The sequence below is a fragment of the Alexandromys fortis genome, unplaced genomic scaffold (genome assembly GCF_014885135.2).
Source record: "Alexandromys fortis isolate MF-2015 unplaced genomic scaffold, M_Fortis_MF-2015_v1.1 scaffold_21, whole genome shotgun sequence".
Classification (NCBI taxonomy): Eukaryota; Metazoa; Chordata; class Mammalia; order Rodentia; family Cricetidae; genus Alexandromys; species Alexandromys fortis.
The window spans coordinates 2,541,414-2,563,810 of NW_026067905.1; the positions used below are offsets into that span (position 1 = coordinate 2,541,414).

The following is a 22,397-nucleotide window of genomic DNA, read 5'->3' on the forward strand; positions in this document are numbered from 1 at the left end:
GATAGATAGATGATAGATAGATAGATAGATAGATAGATAGATAGATAGATAGATAGATAGAGATAGATGATAGATAGATAGATAGATAGATAGATAGATAGATAGATAGATAGATAGATGATAGATAGATAGATAGATAGATAGATAGATAGATAGATAGATAGATGGTTAGATAAAATAAATAGACCTACTTACCTAGATTTACAAAGCCAATATCAACATACAGTTTGGCACATAATGAACCCAAGAGGAAGCCAAAAATGGGCCCTATAATTGCCACTGTCTGCACACACCCTGCACAAAAAAAGCAAACCAAATTAAAATAAAACCTATTAGCGGGGGAATAGAGGAAAAATAAGAATAACTGCCACTTTGATTTGTCTTCATAAATTAATCAAATGCTGAGCAGGAAATATAAATGAGATGACATTGGCAGCTGCAAAATAAAACTTGGGCACCTCACCTGTGGTGGCGCTGGCTAATTTTTCAATGCACCAGCTCAGGAAATAAGTCTTTCTCTATTTGGGGAGAAAATTATTACTTCTAACATATGATTCCACTCATGGAAATAACACCAGGACTATAACAAATTTAAATTCCAAACATGAAGCAAACTATAGTCCTGACAGTTGCGCTGTCCACAATTTAGGAATCCTAGTCCTTGAGAGATGAATGAAGGAGCTAGGGACTATATGCAACAAAAACAGACAAGGAAAAACAATAATAATTTCATAATCTTTATCAAAAAATTATGGTCAGTAAAGCATAAATTCTGTTTTGACATTAAAATGGATTTTCTCATTTCGGTGATAAAGAGTGCCCACTCATTTATGTGGAGCTTGTGAGGAAGCATTGTGGGGAGAGTGTTGTCTCAGGAAATAGCTAAAAAAGGGCGGGGGGGCGGGGAGCAAATCTTGGGGCAAGTTTTTCCAGAAAGCTCACCAGAGGTCAGGGGCAGCCTGATAGATGACTGTAACAGGTTACCCAGAGCAAAGGGCCACCGGTGAGTAGAAAGGTCATCCTGCTCAGCTAAGTGTCTCCCACATGCCATTCATTTCCCTGCAGAACTCAAACACTCATATTCCTGGAGATTTCAAGAACACGAAGAGACATTCCCTGGCCTCTTTCAGAACAGAAGAGAGACTGTGTGAGCCTCTGAGAACCTCCAGAGGTAGGTAAATCTTAGCCAGTGTCTGGATCCTTGCTCAGTGTATCCCATATCTCAGCTCCGGAGTTATGCTCCGGTTTTCTAATAGAGTGAGAGTCTGTTCTTAAGTCTGTATTGGTATCTGCAGGATATCAGGGATTTCTGTACTATGTGCCCAGAAACACAATAATTCTTGGCAAAGTCTCTCATCAAATCTTGTCCTTTTTTCCTAAAGGCTATGCATTCAAAAGATCAGCATTCCAAGAAATCAAAACCAATGTATGAAACACAGTTGACACAATAGTCATGCTTGCAGTTCTAATTTCTGGCTGGATTCCAGAATGTGAGAGACACCCATTAAACAGCGCATAGACACATCTGACCCTCAGAGTTCACTTCTACTACAGTTTGTGTGGAAGATTTTCCAGGGCATTCCCCTCTCTTTTGTAGACACAGATGAGTTCTGCAGTTGTCTGGGACACAATCTACAGATGCAGTAGCCTTGAGCCTTGCTTATACTCTTTATATTTCTTTTTAATCATTCATACCCACTTTCAAGGTTCCAGAATTCCTTCCTATCTCATATAGGGGGAAAAAAAATCCTTTAATCGGGACTTTTATAATGCAAGGCGATTTCTAAAACTGCAGAAACAATACGCACACACACCTATACACACTCACACACAAAAAAAATGTTAAAAAACAATCTCTGAACTCTAAAGCCCCCAAGATGCCTTCATAAAGTTCCATGCCATTACAGTCAAGATCACAGCTATTTTCTTCTAGTCTAGTGTTCTCTTCCTTATGCAAAAGACACCGACTAACAAAGTGTCTCCACTGTTATGATGTGGGAGTGTCATATATCAATCTGTTGATTTCATTGGTTAAGTTATAATAAACCAACTGCTTGGCCTCAACTTAGAACATAGATGGGAGGAGTAAACAGAATAGAATTCTGGGCGGAAGAGGAAGTGAGGTCAGACTCTGCTCTGCTCCCGGAGAGACCCGACAGCTCTGCTCTCTGGAGCAGAGACACCATGGACGGAGGCTAGAATCTCCCCGGTAAGCGCACCTTGGGGTGCTTACAGGCATTATTAGAAATGGGCTAGTCCAGGTGCGAGAATTAGCCTGTAAGGGCTAAAGTTCAGGGGCCAAGCAGTTCTCAAATGAATACAGCTTGTGTGTTGTTATTTCGGGCATGAGCTAGCCAAGCGGCCGGGGTGTTGGGGACGCAGCCCCGCCGCTCGTATTTCAACACTGTTAAAATCCTCTGTGTATTTCAGACAAGTGTTAACTGAATGAAGGCATGGAGACTGAGTGCTAAGACCTTCCACACTAAATTTGAAATAGACAGGAAGGGAGCAAACAGACACCCCACTTCTCACACCAGATGAAGTGGACATTACCAATGTAGAAAGCAGCATTGTCTTCACTGGCAAAGTCATCCAGATAGGCAATGCCAAGGGGTTGGATGGGAGTTTCCCCTAATCCTCGCAGAAGATTTCCCAGGAAGACATAAACCCACATGGAGGAGCTGGCATCCCCTTTGCATTCTAGAAAGAGAAGCAAAAAGAAGACTAGAGCGAGCTCACTAATGATGCGAAATGTTTATTCTACATTTCTATGCTTGGCTTTAAAATTGTGTTAGAAGGCAGAATCAAAATCTGCCACAGTGCTAAACTGGTAAGAGTTTGGAAGAGGCTGAATTATTTTTTAGACTTCTATCTCTTCAACAGTTAAATCTGGAGGCCTCACTAAGAGATTCTCACTTCTTCGAATTCCTTGGATTTAGTTGCTCTCTTTTTTTCATTTTGAACCTATAGACGTATTTGGCTTTCTACACTCCAAACTCATTCAGCATGTTCTCGGAGGCAAAACAGGCCTTGAACAAGTGCTTATCTACACCCACTTTAGTACAAATCGTGTCTTTTTTTTTTTTTTTTTTTTTTTTTTTTTTGGTTTTTCGAGACAGGGTTTCTCTGTAGCTTTGGTGCCCGTCCCAGAACTAGCTCTTGTAGACCAGGCTGGCCTCGAACTCACAGAGATCCGCTTGCCTCTGCCTCCCAAGTGCTGGGATTAAAGGCATGTGCCACCACCACCTGGCTAAATTGTGTCATTTTTAATCACAAGTATTTTCCATTGTTGTCCAAGTTCTACCTGAAAGTCAAGTGTTGACGTGGCTGACAGCTGCAGCAGGGCTGTATCGCCTACAGTTCTTTGTGCTAGTAATCAACCATTTTTAGAATTCTTCAAACAAGTCACGTAAAAATTACACATCTTGTATTCTTTAAGTCCATATTTTCTAACAAAAGGAACAGGATTTTGACAATATTTCTATAGTTGAATCTAAAGCAATTTAAGGATGCATTCATAAATGTCATGATGTAATTTGGCCAAATGAGGCAGGGCAGTTATGTCAGTCACATAAAAGAAAGACTGCTTCAGAGTTCTGGCACTGCCTCCAGTGATCACCACATCTAAATGTCCCCTCCCAGGCACACACTGGGCTAAGTGGTTCTCAGGTATTTACAACTGGAGGTTTCTCATCACTGGGAGGTGGAAGCTATTTTTACCTAGGTGTAAAGGGGATAAAGAAGAAATTAAATATATTTATGGGAAAAAATACATTTCTTATCTGATCCTTTAGATTGATGATTCTATTTGTGAAGTTTATTTTATTTTCATTTCAAGACCCATCTTAGAAGAAACCACTGGTAGATGTTCCTAGTAACCAGCATGCCATTTGTGTTTTTTTTTTTCATAATATTGAACTACTGAAATATTTTACTGGGATCATATCATACAGTTTTATACTCTATGAGCTGTTTATGTGTGTATGAGTGCTTACAGTGTGCAGGCATGTGAACAGCAGTTGTGTGTGTCTGTCACTGTGTACAAGCAAAGGCCAGGGTATATTGGTACCTTTGTCCATCATTCTTAGTCTATTGCCTCAAGATAGAATCTCTCAGTGAATCAAAATTCCACTGTTTCAGCTGGGCTGGCTGGCTAGCAAATTTTGGAACCTATCTACCTGTATCCCCGAGTGTTCGGTTTATAGGCATGTGCAGACATGGCTAGATTTTTCAGTGGGTGCTGAGGGTTTGAACTTAGGTCTTCATGCTTGAAAATCAACCACTCTTTCCCATTCAGCCATCTCCCAGCACAATTGTAGGAATTTTTTATACGTTAATATTTTCAGTACTAATGCTTTTCAGAAAAAAAAAACCCTGAATAATAATATATAAAATAGTAATAAACTAAATTGTACATAAAAGCTAAAACCTATTTACTTACACAAGTCAATTTTTAAAAATCATCTTACCATCATTCATTTTGTTTGGTGATTTCCCCATGGCTAAGCTTGGTGGCAGACTGCTGGACTCCAAGTGGCACGGAGAGATGTTGGGAGTGAGGTTGGCAGAGGGAGAATACTTCTCATATTTCTCATAGCTGTACCTGCAAATAAAGAATATGTTTACCCTGACAGACTAACATCATGCTAAAACACAGACTTGGTTTGCCACTCATGAGAGGGCAGATTGGGTTTTTATTCTTTCAAGTTGGACTCATCAAACCAAACCTGCACTGAGCAGGGGCTTGGTGCATGACCCATCCTTTGCCTTTGCATCGTTCTTGGGCCATCGTGATCCACTGACAGGAAAGAAAAGCAAGACTCATTTTAAGACTTATTTTAATAGAAGACGGTGACTGCCCATCACCTGCTCGCTTAGAGCAAGAGGTAGCTACCTAAATTTGCTGGAGAGAGAGGCTGTCTCCAAGACAGAGAAAAATCAATACTGTAACAACTTGAGGCATTAGCACATCAGAATCAGAACGCTCACAGGGATCCCACATCAGGCTAGCTCTCGAAAATGTGCAAAATGCATCACGACTCTAGAGCCCTATACCCAGAAGGAATTCTGCTTTTTCCCTCCAGGTAATGACTGTGATGGCAGATTAACCCAACCCCACTTCTCTATCCTCCACTCCCCACCCCCACCACACCCTTGCTAATTGCTCTGAGCTAGCCCTGGACTCAATGATGCCTACACAGACTGGCCGTGAACTTATGCGATCCTCCTGCTCCAGTCTCTGGAATAGCGGGTATTACAGGCCTGTGTTATCAGGTCCAAATAATGGTAGAAACCTTTCGCTTTTCTTTTTTTTCCATGCTGGAGGTCGAACCCATTTCCCTTGTATACAGGACAACAGGACAGTGCATACTGGTAAGCCCTAGCCCCAGCCATGGCTGCCCTTAAGTTTAGGGTTTTAGTTCTGACAGCTTTTAAATTCTGCCTAGAGCAGTCTTTACTGAGCATATGAAAATTTTGTATCTACTTCCTGCAATCTCATCCCAGGATGTTCATCAGTGTCAGGTTTTGAAGCAGAGATCACAGTTACAATCTACCATTATAAACTCCACATCTGGTTCTAGGCAGTCAGTAAAGGACCAGCTGTGTAAGCATGGGATTCTGAATTCAGATCCCCAGCACTCAGTTAAGTGCCAGGTGCAGCAGTGGGCATATGTAACCGTATCACTGGGGAGGCAGAGCACATCACCAGAACTCACTGGTCAGTCAATCTGCGAGAGTTCCCTTGTCTTTTCACAGTTCTTTCCTTAAGTGTCTTCACTAGGTTGTTGTTCTGTATCATCTGTGTGTGTGTGTGTGCCTGAGAATGTGTGGGTGTATGTATGCTAGTGTGCACACCCGTGCTCACAGGGAAGCCAGAAGAAGATGTAACAATGTGATGTGCCTCTGAGCTGGAATTATAGGTGTTTGGGCCACATGCACCTTGTATAGCAAGTGTTCTTCAAGGTTTGGCCATCTTTCCCCGCCCCATTCTCAACAGTTAATATCCCTATATGACATACCACAGCACACTCTGCATGTGTGTTGTGTTTTTTTCTTACTCCCAAGATCCGTGAGCTCAGGGAGTTCTTTTCATTCCCTTATCCACAGTGCCTAAAACAATGATCATCATAGATCATTCTCATATATGTGGGTTAGTGGAGCTAAGAGAAAGAATGCTAAACCCAGCCAGCCAGAGTTCCTCATCATAATTACCATCTATGATTAATAACGTTTGTGTAACACCAAGGTTATTTGTTTGAAGAAGGCAGAACAATAAGTTTGTTTATACAAAACAATGCATATTAACAAAAAAAAGCCCATAATCAATGAATAATTTTGTGAAAAGCTGTAAAGGGGTCTGGTGATGAGGTTGGAGACACGGGTCATGGTGGAGAGCCCTAGCTGCTCTTGCAGAGGACCTGGGTACAATTCCCAGTACCCGCATGACAGTCTACAACCAACTTTAAGTCCAGTTCAAAGAGGATCCAACGTCCTCTCCTGGCCTCCATGACACGGCATGCACATTGTGTACAGAGACACAGGCAGGCAAAACACCCACATATATTTTTTTAAAGAAATGCCTATAACCCCAGAACTCTGGAGGCTGAGGCAGGAAGGCTATTAATTCAATGCCATCTTGGGCAGTCTAGTAAAGAAAATATCTGACTAACCAGAGCCATGTAGCAAGACATTTGCCAAATGATGAAAACAAGACAAATTACAATTAAAAAAAAAAAAAAAAAACAGATGCGGAGATCTGCCATCGCAGGAAGGGTTAGGAAAAGATGGAGGCTTCGGACTTACTTCTCCATGAAGAACTGTGGCAGCGCCGTGAGCAGTGTTCCGACTCCCATGACCAAGCAGCCTGCTCCGATGATTTTTGGTCTGTGAAGTTTGGAGCCAAAGTAACTAACAAATGTGATGACCAGGAGATTCCCTTTAGGGGAAAGAAGATGCATTCATGGTCTAGGAAACAGCAGAAGTGAACACATGGCGCGCCTGCGCACGCAGATTCACTGCAGCTTCGCTCTAAGGAGACACCACACACCTAGACTTCCCATCATGTGAGTCTCCCTGTGAGCTAAAATGGCTGCTGAAATCATCTCCAGGTTCATGACTTGAGCCAAACTATTTGCATTTTGTCAAAATCCTCCTGCCGTTTGGTTTTACCCAACCTGGCCATTTGTTCTTCTAAAAGCATTTTATCAGTTCATTAAATTAGAGGCAGAGGCTGGAAGGATGGCTTCTTGGTAGAGAGAGTGTACCGCTCTTGGAAGGCCAAGTTTGGTTCTCAGTAACGTACTGGGTGCCTGTAACTCCAGCTGCAGAGGTTAGATGCCCTCATCAGAACTAAAAGGGCACTGGCATTCAAATGCACACACCTACACACCACACACACACACACACACACACACACAATTAAAAATCGAAATTATAAAAGGCTTCCTTTAGCTGATATTTTTAATTTTTATTGGTGATTTTGTAGCAAATTTTATTAATTTTCTTCATTCACTTATGCTTTGGATTAAAGTGTCAATTAGTTTTCCAATTATTTTTGTAACGTAGATTTTATATTATCTCTACAGCTGATAAAGAAAGGTTGTACAAAGGCAAGACTATGCCTCACTTTAAATGAAATAAAATGTTAAACTCACTTTTATAAAATGATAATTTATTTCACAAGACAGGTATTTTAGAAATAAAAAATAATGTTGGTTTTAAAGTGAGAATTACATCATTTTAAAATAGTTCTAACGAAATATCATGAGTTACTTCGGTGTGTATGCATTTTTATGGACACATTCTTGTGTGTGTGTGTTTGTGTGCATGCGCACTGGAATGCATATGGAGTTGGAGATCAACCTTAGGTGTCAGCCCTCAGATACTATCTGCCTCAGTTCACAAGATTATGTCTCCTCTCATAGGCTCATGGCTTTCTGATTTAGGCTAGGTTGGTGGTCCAGCAAGCTGTAAGCTGTCTTCACTGATTCATTCTGCAATAACAAGAAAGGGTCCAATACCATGCTTGGATTTTTGTTGTTGTTGCTGTTTACTCTGATTCAGATATAAAACCAGGTCTTCATGTTTACTTGACTCTTTACTGAATGAACAAGCCATCTCCTAAGCTTAATAATTCAACGTGTTTTACAAGATTTCTCAAGCTCTGTTATACACAAGAATTCCTAGAAGGTGGTGCAAAGGATGCTACAAAGCTGTTAACAATGGAAACTTCTCGGCACTTCTAGTTTTCTGTTGCTCTGGAACACGGTCCAGTCAAGGAACCCTCATTAGCAAGGTAAACACAACTGCAGTGGTATGGATCATACCAACAATACACCATGAGAAACACAAGTTAGGGGCGTACTTTTTAAAGATCTTTCGAGTTTTAGCTATAATCATTTGGGAAGTCTCATCTGTGGAAACTCCCATCTAGATAAAGAAACAAACCCTTCCCCATTGGCTGGCTCTGGGGGCCTATGGGGTAGCCTGTCTTTATGCTGTCCTTGGTGCTTACATGTTACAGCAAGAGCGTGTTTCCCATCTGCAAGCAATTATCTGGGTAGGACATACTGCCAGAGTTACTCAATTGGAAAATGAGCGGTGAATTTCATATCCCAAAGGATAATAATAAGGACATGGGAAAAGTAGGTTGAAAATAAGTTCTATGTGCTTGACTCTTGGAAGAATTCAGCTCTTTAAAATTTGCATGTTAAAAAATTAAACATGAGAATACCCATTTGGTGTTTAAGTAGTATATGGCACTATACTGGTTATGCCTTTTTGTTTGTGAAGATGATTGCATTTTATAGCAACTGTTTTATAGCCCCATGTGCCCTCCACCAAACTCTTACAATATGGGACTGGGGTCCAAAGGGTACTTCTTTGTTATATTAATGAATAATGTCATTTTGCCACCTGTTCCACCTCTAGGAGTTTACGTTTCCTTATTTGCAATGAGATCAACCTTTCTGAGTTCTCAAGAGAGACACATGGGAAATATATGATGATTTAAAGCCAAAAATTAAAATGAATTGGAGCAGGGGTAGGGGCAAAGTGCTGGCTGTGTTCAGATCCTCAACACCAGCATAAAAGTTGGTGTGACTCTCACACCAGTAATCTCAGCACTGGACTTACAGGAGGAGGCGTGGAGACCGGCAGATTCTAAAGGCTTTCTGGCTAGTCAGCCTAACTACAATGGTGACGCCAGGTTCCTTTGAGACCCTATCTCAAAGACAAAGTGAACAGTGATAAAGAAAGATACTGGAAGTCTATTTCTGGCTTCCACATATTCATGCATGGGCAGAGCATCTGTGTACACATATGTGTGTACACATTTGCACAGACAGCACACACATATATGTGCATTAACACACACACATTCACAGAATAGGATATAAAATTTCCCAATACCTCATATGACTAACAAATGGACAAGAAGTCCAGAGGGTTAATAAATGTTTTACCAAACTGAATATATCCCTCTATTTTTTTTCTTTTTATGCACACACACTCAAAATTTCAAGTCTTAGGGGGAAAGCAAACTACTTGGTGTAGGAGGTCCTTCTGTCTTTGTTTTGCTTTGCTTTCATTGGTTAACAAAGAAACTACTTTGGGCCTGTTGATAGGGCAAGATTTAGGTAGGCAGGGAAAACTAAATGGCATGCTGGGAAAAAGGAGGCAGAGTCAGGGAGAGATGCCATGGATCTGCTGCCAGAGTCAGACATGCTGAATCTTGGCCAGTAAACCACTGCCATGTGACAATATAAGGATTAATGGAAATGGGTTAAATCAAGATGTGAGAGTTAGCCAATAAGAGGCTAGAGCTAATGGAGCAAGCAGTGATTTAATTAATATAATTTCTGTGTGGTTATTTTGGGGCTAAGCTAGCAGGCATCCAGGACAAACAAGTGGGCCCTCTCCTTGCAACAACACCTGAAGTTATCTTATGTAGCAGAAACAAACACTGAACAAGGACCATATATGACTTGGCAGTTGTAGCCCAAATGCAGTTGTGAATTGTAAGGGCAATATCCTATTAGCAAATGGAACAGTCACTGGTACCTAGTACAGTTAATTACAGGGATGAGAATAGGAGCTAAGAAGAAATCTGTTAATTAAATCACTATATAACATGTAGAAGAACCATTTTTTGTGGACTAGAAGACAGGTTGTGAAGCCCTCAGCTCAGTCACAAAGGCAAAAGAAATACTGAGCCTAGCACGGTGGTGTGCACTTCAATCTCAGAACTCAGGAGGCAAAAGCAGACAGACCTTGGTGAGTATGAGGTCAGACTGGTCTACACAGCAAGTTCCATGCCAGCCAGGGCCACAGGGTGAGATACCTTGTCTCAGAAAATCAAACAGTGGAAGACAAAAAGAAGACACATGTGTTGAGCAAATAAACTTTTGAAGTATGCTTACTAAAAACCATACAAACAAACTTATAATAATTATTTAATTAATTAAAATAAAAACCATGAAAGAGGTGCATTGTTGAATAGTGATATTTTAAAAGCAGTGTATTAAGTCAGAAACAAGAAAATGGTCTCCATTATCACCACTTCAATTCAACGTAAATCCAAGGACAATCAAGTAAGAAAATACAAAAATAATTGACATATTTAAGAATTAAAAAAAATAAATATGAAAGTGTCTTCTATTTCAGTCATATGATTTTTCTATTTGGAAAATGCTAGAGTTTCCACAGACAATCAATAGAAATTAAAAGAATTTCAACAAAGTTGTTACATATTGATGGAGGTGGGTCTTATATCTTATCTTGATGTGGGAGTGATTTCTTACTAATAAAGAAACTGCCTCGGCCCTCATAGGACAGAAAATTAGGTAGGCGGAGTAGACAGAAGAGAATTCTAGGAGAAAGAAGCTTAGTAGGGAGTCGCCATGATTCTCCCGCTCCAGACAGACGCAGGTTAAGATCCTCCCTGGTAAGCCAGCTCGTGGGCTACATAGAATATTAGAAATTGGTTAGAACAATATGTAAGAGCTAGCCAATAAGAAGCTGGAACTAGCCGGGCCAGGCAGTGTTTGAAAGAATACAGTTTCCGTGTAATTATTTCTAGGCATAAGCTAGCCATGTGGGCGGCCAGGTGCCTGGGACACAGCCCCACTGCTCCTAATTTCAACAGTTGCTTTCATTGGTTAACTAATAAAGAAAACTTCTTGACCTGATAGGACAGAAAATTAAGTAGTAGACCAGAAAATGGAGTAGACAGAACAGAATGCTCAAGAAAGAAGCCGAGTCAGGGAGTCGCCATGATTCTCCCACCGGACACAGATGCAGGTTAAGATCTTCCCTGGTAAGCCACCTCGTGGGCTACACAGATTATTAAAAATGGGTTAGATCAATATGTAAGAGCTAGCCAATAAGAGGCTGGAACTAATGGGCCAGCCAGTGTTGAAAAGAATACAGTTTTCATGTAATTATTTTGGGTATAAAGCTAGCCATGCGGGCGGCCGGGTACCAGGAATGTAGCCCGCCACTCCTATTACAATAACACATGTAGATTATCATATATAACTTTTATAGTATGTATGTGGGGTGTGTGAGCATGCTTATATGTGTGCATGTTCACATATATATGGAAACATACACGTGTGAGAATAAAGTGTACATGTGTTGCATGTGTGTAGAGACTTGCTGTTGGCACTGAACATCATTTTGGACCAGTTTTTGTCTTACATATTAAGGTAATCCAACAGAGAGTTTGCACTATGTCTAAGTAGCTCTAATAAGGTGTTCCTACATTGAAACCAAGAGTCTGAAAAATTAAAACTTTCTGACATCTAATTTTTACTGGCACATCTCCCTTCATCTGTAAGTTTGCCTCAATCAGGATATACTGGCTTCCTGGGTATAGTCTCATAATGTAGACAATCACCTGACCAAAGGAGGTGACTTAGTGACATCAGGAACTGGTATGAGCAGGCATTTTAGAATCTTGATGTATGTGTGGTCACTGACTAACAGCATTTGTAGCCTCTAACAACAAGAAATGCAGACTTCCTGTTAGATGTCTCAGCAGGCAAAGCCACTTTGCCCTAAGTCAGTCTACAGAGTGAACATGATGGAAGGAGAGGAAAGACTCTCAAGGTATCCTCTGACCTCCCATGTGCACCATAGAACACTTTCGTGTACACATGCAAACACATAGACTAAATTAATCACTAAATTAATGTAATCTATAACAAAAACAAATAGAACCTTGGGTCCCCTCCCTGTAGAATCAATGCCTGCACTTTAATACTCCCAGGACCCCAGTACATCCATTAACGTGTGATTGGCAGTGCTTCTTGGTGAACAAATTAGCAGGACTGCTCCACCTACAAGGCTGATGACCTGTGTAGAACTCTAGTGGTTGGAATTTTATGGGTTCAGAGTCCAATTATCTCTGGTCTTCTTAATCCCCTCACAGTATGTGTCACCCACTTCTCTGTATGTCCTGACATCCTGCTGACCCTTAGGTAAACCCCTCTGTATGAAACATCCCTAACCTCTACCTATCCAAAAGCTCATATTATCATCAGGTGGCCTCTAAGCCCAATAGCAGAGGTTTCCTCCAACTTTCTGTAACCTCCTACTTGATGTCTCCACCAACCTGCTGGAAAGCATCTTAATCAATGGCTTTCTTTGTTCTTAAACAAAATCTTCATGTAATATTTACCACATTAGGACACAGTATTGGGGGTAGCCTAAGTTGGTGTCCATGGGCTACGGCTATGCATTATTTGTCTCCAAAATAAACCATCTCTTATCCCTTTTAAAGTGAGGGTTGTGTTATTTGCAGAAGCCAGAAAAGTTTATATGTTCATTGGTCTTACTTTTTTTTTCTGATATCCAGAGTAACAAATGAAAGCAAAATAGCAGAAATTAAAAAAAAAAAAAAAAAGTAGACAATTTAGACATTCCTGTCACTCCAGGTAAAGCTGACACTAAAACAGTTAGGAGACTTCCCTGCCATTTTATTTGTTCCAAAAGGCATCAGCAAGCACTGAGAGGATTACTTTGTTTTTCTTTGAAAGGCAACAAATGCCTCACAGTTAGTCCAGGGTCTGACTAACTGGAACCACACAGTGATGCAAGTCACTGATTTGAAGAGTCTAAGCAAGTCTGCTAAAACAAGGATACCTAAGTGTATGCAGAGTTTTTACAATCAGATCTACTCTTGTGTTCCTGCTAATAGAATCCCCTTTCTCTCCCTCACAGCTACTGTGTAGAAAAATACAGTGTCCACTACTTAAATATTTGGGCTACATTTTTGCAGAGGCACTTTGTGTGTTCCCACATTCCTACTTCCCCAAGAGGTGTTTCTCATATACCACAACGCGAAACACCAATCAGGACCCCCTCTCCTTCCCAAGTAAGTCTGCCCTCCTATGTTTAAGTAACTCATCTAAGACGTCCAGTCATGAACAGTGGAGGCAGGGAAATTGTTATCAGTTGCCTGCTCTGTGAAAGAATGGGTTTCCTTTGAGTAGCATAAGGTCCTGGCAGATCTGTCCAAACAGGATTACAGGTTGGATCTCAGCAGACAATGAATGATGATACTGAGCAGGTTTCAGAGAAAGACCTTGGAATTAAAGGGAAGGTCAGGCTTCTGTAATACCTACCGATTTCAAAACTACCATCAATTACTCCCACCAGGGAGGAAGGGATATCGAACCTTCTCTCTATCTGAGTGATGGTGCTCTTCAAATAGCCTTCTGTCAACGCTTTGGCAAAGTAAACAAAAGACAAGGCACCCAGGAACACCTGGAAGACATGAAAGGGCACACGAAGTCTGACTAGCTTGGCATGGCTCAGAAGTTACTAAGGAAACAAAATTCAGAGAACAGCACTGTGGAAAGGCAAGTGTGTTACCATTGACAGTTTGATTCAAGTACTATTGCAGCTCTAATTAGTCTCAAGACTATGCAGAATTCCTCCCCCTCCCCCCAAGAACAAGCCCTCTAAATTACTTGGCAGTTGAAATGCATGCTGATTTTCATGTAAATTGTGTGCAGGATTCCACCTCTTCCCTACCCCTCCACAAAAGACATGAAAGGGAACCTAGCTTTGAGAATATCAGAGAGTGGCATGGAACGCACCATCCACAGGTAAGTAAATAAAAAAGTGAAAATCAAAACCCATACACACGCCATCTCCTCACAAGTCCAACCTTGTCTATTAAATATTTTTTGAAATCACGACCTTGCACTAGCAGGGAACATTCTGCTCTGAAATGTTCAGTTTACTTTTTTGTTTGTTTGGGTTTCTTGAGACCACGTCCTTTTGGTATGTGTTTGTTAACTTTATTCTTAAATTTCCAGTGGTTCTTCAGTAGCTGGTTATATTTTAATAGACTTACATTTTAATTGTATATGTAAAGCAGTATGCATGTGAATTCAGGTTAATAATTATTAGTAAACAGTATTTTTTTGTTTCATTAATACTATTTGCTGGAAAAAAGGAAGGCTTACATCATGCAGACACCTGTCCCTTTCTGTGTAACAAGAAAAGCCAAAGTTTTCTTTCCCAGAAAGAAAATAGTCTGGGTGTGCTTAGTCTGATATATGGCACAAGGCAGCGCTTTAACAAATGTCTGCATCTACATATTCCCTGTTTGTCTAGGAAGAACCTTCAAAAGAGCCGGAGAAATCCATCTAGCCCGCATGGCAGGCAAAAAGGATTCCACTGCTTGGCAAGCGGTCTTGGTAATTTGCAGTTAAAAGCTTATATTAAAAAAAGACAGCAATTTCCTCTTCTAGCTGAGTTTTATATGGAAGTCAGCATATAAAGTACACCCAAGCCCTCTACCTTGAGTTTGCCACAGCATGGTCGCGCTTCCTCTGGGGATGGACACCCGGCTTTAAGGGATTGCCTTCTGACAGGTCGCGAGGGGTTTTTGTGGAACAAATGGGCGTTTTTCTTGGATGAGGTGTCCATTATGAAAACGTTCCTTATCCCAGCCTGTCAAAGCTGATTTTCAAAGGAAACAACAATTTAATTCCGAGCCACAGAATTTAAAGACGTTTCCATTTCACTGTAGGCTTCAGCTCTTTAGGTATAAGTTAAAGTGTCACTATCTCCTCTTACCACAGTAAGTTGGCGACTTGTTTCAATTAAAATCAGACAGCATATTTGATTAACGAATCCTGCCATTGAGAGCCTGCAGCCAGCATTCCTTTTCAATCTCTCCACTTTGAGCCTCATTATAGCAAAGAATAAATTTCCATGTTGCCTTTGGAATAAATAACGAGGTAGAATTTTTTCTGACTTTGTGGTCTCGCCAGATTAAACCGGGCGCAAGCAGGAAGGGGAAGAGAAATCCAACCTCTTGAATATTGATTCATTAGAAGTAAGCCTTCCAAGACTCAATGAATAGCAGAAGCTGACACCATCCCAGATCCCCGAAGCACCTTAGCATTCCCCTGGCACCCGAGTAAGGATTAAAATGAAGCAAACAGGAAGAGGTCCAATTTGTGCACCATTTGGCTAATGAAGAAGGAATGTGAACGATAAACGTCTAGCGCCTAGATTGAATGCAGATGAAAATACAGGCTTTAGTTTGCCTTAGAGGAAGGGAAACCCTCCCCATGCTTAATTCTCACCCTCCCCTTTTTCTTTCTCCTAAAGAAACTCATAACAGTTTTGCACAATCTGACCCTGTTTCTCCCTGTTCACATTAATATTTACACATCCTGTGCTACACTTTTTTAAGCCTTCTACCATGAGTCAGAATTTGTCTAATAATCTAATGCATGCTACGGCATTCAAAAATCAAAACAACATGGCTGTGTACAAGATGCCCACTTGTACACAGAGGTCTTCTAACCCTCATTACACTGACTGCAGAAATAATATTTGAAGTAAAACTTCATGCATGTGGTAGAATATAGGGTTGTTCTGCTTATGTCTATATGATCTTGACCTTGTTAGCCAATTCTTCTTCTTGGTTTATTAAAGTTCTCATCATTTGGCTTCACAGATTGAATTTTGTTTCTGGAAAAAAAAAATAAAGGAATGGCGGTATAATTGACTCATTTTGAAACACAAAAGTGACAGGAGATGGCCCAAACAATTTAGAAATGGAGTAGATGTCTTAACTCTTTATTTTATGGGAAATGGATGGGGTTTAAAAGAGAGGGGCAGGGTCTTTTTAAAAAATACTCTAAGACATAGAGTAAATGACAGGGCGCTTTATCAAGGGATCCCCTCTAAGGAAAGCAAGCACAGAATGAAATGGATTCACTGGTGCTATTTATTTGATACAACTGAAATGACCTTCATTATGAAGTCTCGTGAGGTCAGCATAAAAAGAGAAACCTATAGATTATAAACTTCCCCAAATGCTAGCAAAACCAAATCAGTTGCTCAATACTTTAACTGGAATTATTCTAACAATGTAGCAACCGATTAATGATAGTGGTTGATAACATTTGGCATCCATTCCTGAAAAAGTAACAACAATAAAACAACAGTAACAGAAACAAAATCAGAAACAATCTAAGAAAACTCTTAAAAGCCTGTGATACCAACTTTGTAAAAAGACTAAATTACTAAAGCTAGTTATCCAAAACAATGCTTTGCAAGGATCATCAAACACTGCCCAAGAAACACAGCCTCCTGCACAGGTTTCTTTTCAACAAGTCTACTCAGATCCTGATGGAGGTCTAAAAAGAGTCATTGCTTAGGATGAAAAACATTCAAATAGCCAAATGACCAAAAAAGCCAAAAAAAAAAAAAATATGGCGATGTCTCACAATGAAGTCTCAGAAATCACTGGAAGGTAAGGCAAAGAAGTAAATGTTGACACTGGACAGAGTAGAACTTATTTTTAAGACAGTGAGACGAATAGTGATAAGAAACAGACTCACATGAGGAGAAACGAAGTCTCCCTGACTTCAGTGAAATGCATTGCTTCTAGTGAGTGACATTGCAGAGGTTTTAATGTTAATTAAGTCTATACACATCTTCTGGTTTTTCTATAATAAGTATGCATTTTACATAAAAATGTTATGACATTAGAAAACTAAAAACATCGCTACATAAAAGCATATAGCCAGGAACACTTTAAAACACAGAAGGAATAATAGTAAATTTACACTTCAAAATGTGATTCTTTCTAAAAATTATATAAAATTGGCCTTTTGAGGTCCTCTGGAAATACTACGTCCCATTAGACATGATTTTAAAGCTGTTAACTAGAATATGCAATATATCCCCCAAACTAAATCTTTCTTTGAAAGAGCAAGTTCTTTAACTATAAGCTGTTTGCACAAAACAGTAAAACACACTGGAAATTATATTTTAAATATTTGAGATGTTTTAGCATGTTCTCTTCTTGTATTTGGAAGTGTTGACACAATCATTCTTACTGTGATCTGGTGGAGAGGACAAAGAGCAGACATCCTGATCTGGGTCAGTACTGTGATTGGACCAAGTTAAACCCTTAAAACACTGACACTACATAGTTTTCCTGGAGCAAAACTGCATCTTAATGACTAATATGCAAATCAGCATGACTGCAATATGTTCTAAGCAGGTTTCAGCTTGTGGGTTTTGTGTGCTTCTCAGTGCTTTGAAAGGATAGGGAAGAAAGCCCTATGGCATGAAGGCAAGTCTTCTATGGCCAAAGCCCCCTTCTCTTCATCTGCATCTGTGTAGCAGGACTGGAGCACAGTTTAGAGGGATATGCACCTGATACGTCACTGGCCCACCTGAGTTGATTTTTCCAAAATATAAAAGGACAGATGGGAAAGTTTCATTCAGTATCCCAGGTAAGGGCATAACCATATTCCAGATTCTAAAGCAAACAAGCCAAGCTGGTAGCTTCTAAAAAGCTGAATTCTCTGTTTACATTGGTTGGTTTGAAAATCTAGTCTCTAAAGGAGTACAGATGGCCAAGGTAGGTAAAGTTAGTTACACAGATACACTCGGGCCCTATGCTCTGGACCAGTGACAGTGCAGCCAGCCTGCATTGGGCTGTCACTGAGAAGGTCAAAGAGGTAGCCATACCCAGACCTCACAGCTCTGCACCAGCCAGGTACTCTGACCCTGAGATTCTTCTCTTCCAGAGGTTTTTAGAACTAACCTGTAGTCTTTGCTGAGGAGAAATGTGCCTTATCTAGAATACTGATCTCCCACCCCCAGGAGCAAATGACTTCACTATCAAATTCACTTTTTGTAAGCATTCCTATTCAGGGTGATATATACATATATTATAATCTTTAAAATAACCCCCAAACTTCAAAATCATTTTATTTACTTATAAAATGATTTCACTTAGAGCAGTTAAGCTTTCTGTCAGAGGCCGCCCAACTAATAAGCATAAAAGCCCAAATACAAGTGAGATCTGAGTTTACCTGGCTTCTCTGACAGACTCCTTTTCTATTTACCCAGCTAACAAGGAAACCCACTGCTTTTTACTAAAGTGTCATGGATAAACCAAAGTCTTGAAGAAATCAATGTCAAATTGTCAACTTCTCTCCTAGGGGAGCAAGGTGTCATGCTCACACAATTAAAAACAAAAATAAATGAATAGATAAATAAAAATAAAAAGAACCCATTCTTACCTGGAGGTGGAGATCAAAGCTGGCCAGTTCTCATAAAGTTCAGCAAAAGGCTGACTCCCAGGGCACAGCCTGAAAGAAGAAACTGAGGCAACACCCGGCAGCAGCTCTGAGCAGTTCTGACAAGTCAAGAGAGCTGGTGGGCACAGACAGAACAGATTAGAGAACAGAAAAGACCAAGGGTCTGGTCTCACCCCAGGGCAATCTTTCTCTTTCTCCTCTCCAGTTGGCCTCTTTTTTTTTTTTTTTTTTTTTTTTTTTTTTTCTGGCAGTCTGGAGGGAATTGGGCACCCTGGCAAGGGCACTGCCCTGTGTCTCAGCTCTCAGGGTACGGAAAGAGCTGGAGACTTTGAGCCATTTCTTTGCAATTTGCAGCAAGTTTAAGGCCACACGTGATAAAGCTTTATTTACAGGAGAAAGAGGAAAAAAGAAAAGACCACTTGTGGTTTTTCTACTTGCTGATCCCAGAAAACACAACTCCCCGGGGGGGGGGGGGGGGTAAGAGGGGTAAGGAAACAGAAGCCAGGGCAGGGGAAGGAAGTTTGTAACAAAGATCACCCCCCCTCCCCTTCTTCCAAGCAGTTTTCCAGCCAGCAATTCCTTAGGGATATCAATGGGCCAGCCTTGTTGTTCTGCATTTGTTTGTTTGCTATTATTTAAAAAAATATATTTTTGGGCTCATTCCTGGCATGGTTGTTCTCCCATTGGGATTCTAGAATCTGCAGGAATACTTTCAGGTCAAGATCAAAGCTCTGCAGGCTTCTTCCAGGTAGAGTTTGCTCTCAAAGCAAAAAAAAAAAAAAAAAAAAAAGTATTAACCTTTCACCCACCCCATAATTTGAAATTTGACAAAATAGCAACTTAACTTTTGCAATTCAGCTGCATATGTTACCTAAACCTAAGTACAAGAAATTGTGCAACTCAAATCAATTCTTTTCCCATGAGAATGATTTTTAAAGAATTTTTGAACAGTGTTAGTTTACATTTTGTTTTCACCTGTAAGGGAATGAATTTGCCACCAGGATTCTCCAAGGTTCAACTTGTTCTTCCAGGTCTGTCAGTAAGGGCAGACCACTTACTCTCAGCATGTTCTGCTATGAAACTAAATCTTTATTCATCTTCAAACTGAGATTTCTAGGGAGAGCCCAAGGATTAAATTATGTCCTGCCCACCACATATGCAAGCCCCGAATGAGCAAACAATGTCTTTATCACAGATGCAATTCCAGGTGGTCAAGATGATTAGCCACCTTTTTAAAAATTAAATTTTTGTTTTCATGTGTCCTTGTGTGTGCTTCTGTCAGTTTATGTGTAGTACCTGCCTATTCCAGAAATGGGCATTGGATGTCCTGAGATGGGAGCTATAGACCATTGTGAGCTGCTGTGTGGAAACTGGGAACCAAATCCCAATCTTCCAAAAGAGCAGCAAGAGCTCTTAAACATTGAGCTATCTACCCAGCCCCCATTAGTAAACAATGTAAAGAAAACATTTTACTACAAAGTAATAAAACAAGAGGCAAAGAAACTTGGACTTACCTTAAGCTTTACAAAGGAACAATGGGCTGTGTGTTGTGGGCATGCCTTTAATTCTAGTACTCTGGAGAAAAGGAGGATGTATCCCAAGGAGTTCAAAGCCAGCCAGGAACATATAATAAGACACTGTCTCCAAAACAAAACAAAACTATAAAATGGAAGCAATAGTTCTTGGACTTTTTTTAAGACTAGGTACTTTCTTTATTTTAGCAATCAAACTGGGCTTTGCCATCTGAAGTAGGGATCAAATACCTTTGTAAATAGAGATCAAATATCTTTCAAAATGTCCACAAGCTATAAAAAGGGGAAATGGTGTCTAACAATCAAAAGGACATGGGATTTATTTATCTTTACCAAAAAAGTAATTCTTCCCTTTGAGTGTAATCCGGGACATCTCAGTGTTCTAAAAATCGCTCTCTAACATGGATCCTTTTTGTAGTTTACAGTCCATAATCAACACGACCACAGAGGATGTAGCAAACCTTGACCCATTCCTTGGGGCTCCTAGAACCAAGCCTTGTCTGGATTGCATCCTATGTCACACACTCATTCTTGCCTGTAATTTCTAGGGCCCCACTGCTTAAACTGTGCATTGTGACCCCAAGCTGGGCTGCCTACCTCTATAGGAGGGGTCACAAAGAAAGAAAGAAATGTGCCGACAAAAGCAAAGTTTCTGAGCGTTTAAAGGTCAGAGTAAATTCAAAATCAAATGGGTTCCAAATCCGAGGTGCGAGGTGTTTTGAATAGTGAGCCTCCACTGCAGCCTTGGGTTTGCACAGAGCATGTGTGCTTGGCCTTCAGCTTGCCCATGTGGTCCACAGGGCCACAAACACAGTCTAAAACACAGGCTTGCATTCCAGGCAATGTCATGTTATGTATTGGCTCTTTTCTGATCCTATGGAAGCAAAGTGGTTTAATTACGGGAAACAAAGACTTTGCATGCTTTTCTTCTTTATTCTTCAGTCTGCATCAAATTATCACATATTTATATTATGGTAAATGTATGACTTAAAAATTTACATTTGAGTTGCTCACTTGAATTTCATTTTTAAAATTTCTTAAATTAATATTGGTTTGAAATTAGGACAGAATTTCCAATAACTTCTGAAATGATTCTAACATACTTTTTCCATTTTGCACCTTATATTTTTATAAAAACCCATTCTCAGCATTGGTGCTTATAAAATCAAAGCATCAATCAACTCTAAAAACTATTGAATATGCTTTCTACCTTGCAGTATCAAATACTTAGGCAAGATTTAATTTTTCATGTAAAACAAACAAGTATCTCATTACTATGCAAATTTGCTTTGATCTTGTACATTTGGTAAACTTGTATGTATACCAATGAATTGCTTTGAAATACATTTCTTTATGATTTATCACCAGTAAATATTAGACTTGTCTGATACACATACTTGGGTGGATTTGTTACATATACTGAGTATCTGGATCATGTAAAGATTTCCAATGAAAACAAGTGTGAGTAGAACAGAAATTTTCTGGGTAGAACAGAGGTCAGTGAGGAGGCATAGCATCTCTGACACAGCCACTCAGCTCTACCACTGTGCTGAGAAACCTCCCATAAAGTGACGGTATATCTGATTCCTAGGGTTGCAGTGAGGGCTTGACCTTACAGAGGGCTTGATCCATATAGAACAACAGAACCATAAGCTGACTCTCACTCTTCTTGCTCGCTTTCTCCTTCACTCCCTCACTCATTTGTTCTTGCTTCCCTGAGCTTTCTTGGCTCTTGTATATGGCTTGAGAAGTTACAGTCTTAGAAACTTGATGGCTGTCAAAGCTACTGGAAGCGAGTAGTTTTGAGTATCTGTCTTGTGAATCTGAAAAATGAAATTTACAGATCACAGAATGATGGAGGAGGGTCATCTGTCTATGTGTTACTTTCATTGCTTAATAAAGAAACTGCCTTGGCCCTTTGATAGGACAGCAGCTTAGATAGGCGGAGTAGACAGAACAGAATGCTGGGAGAAAGAAGCAGATTCAGGCAGCCACCATGGAGCCAGCTGCCAGATCAGACATGCTGAATCTTTCACAGTTGAGTTTCAGAGAAACATTTCATTATAGTGAGCTTAGGAGAGAAAAAAACTAAAGAGCTCTTAAATAGCTGGAAGGGTGCCTGGAATAGGGTACCTTGCCTTGGAGTTAATAAGGCTTTAGTAGATGGAGGAAGGAAAGGTGGACATAAGCTGGCCCCACTCCATCCCGTTTCCATTTTAGGTATTCTGGTAACTCCAGTTTCAGTCCAATTTTCAAGATAGATGTCAGGAACCAT

General features: G+C 40.2%; 1 protein-coding gene across 6 annotated transcripts in view; it reads right to left on the reverse strand.

Moving 5' to 3' along the window:
- The window catches only part of Slco1c1 (solute carrier organic anion transporter family member 1C1), a 48,803-nt gene extending 28,573 nt beyond the window's left edge, over positions 1-20,230 (reverse strand). The window contains exons 1-8 of one of the 6 annotated variants that reach the window (XM_050135401.1): positions 20,105-20,230; positions 18,573-18,705; positions 14,815-14,976; positions 13,629-13,770; positions 6,805-6,937; positions 4,470-4,603; positions 2,554-2,700; positions 196-294 (exon numbers count right to left, since the gene is read on the reverse strand). In XM_050135401.1, the coding sequence (XP_049991358.1) occupies positions 196-294; positions 2,554-2,700; positions 4,470-4,603; positions 6,805-6,937; positions 13,629-13,770; positions 14,815-14,943 (784 nt within the window). In that variant the 5' untranslated portion in view covers positions 14,944-14,976; positions 18,573-18,705; positions 20,105-20,230. The other 5 variants (XM_050135402.1, XM_050135400.1, XM_050135403.1 and 2 more) reach the window with 5 other exon arrangements.
- Positions 20,231-22,397: the final 2,167 nt, after the last annotated feature.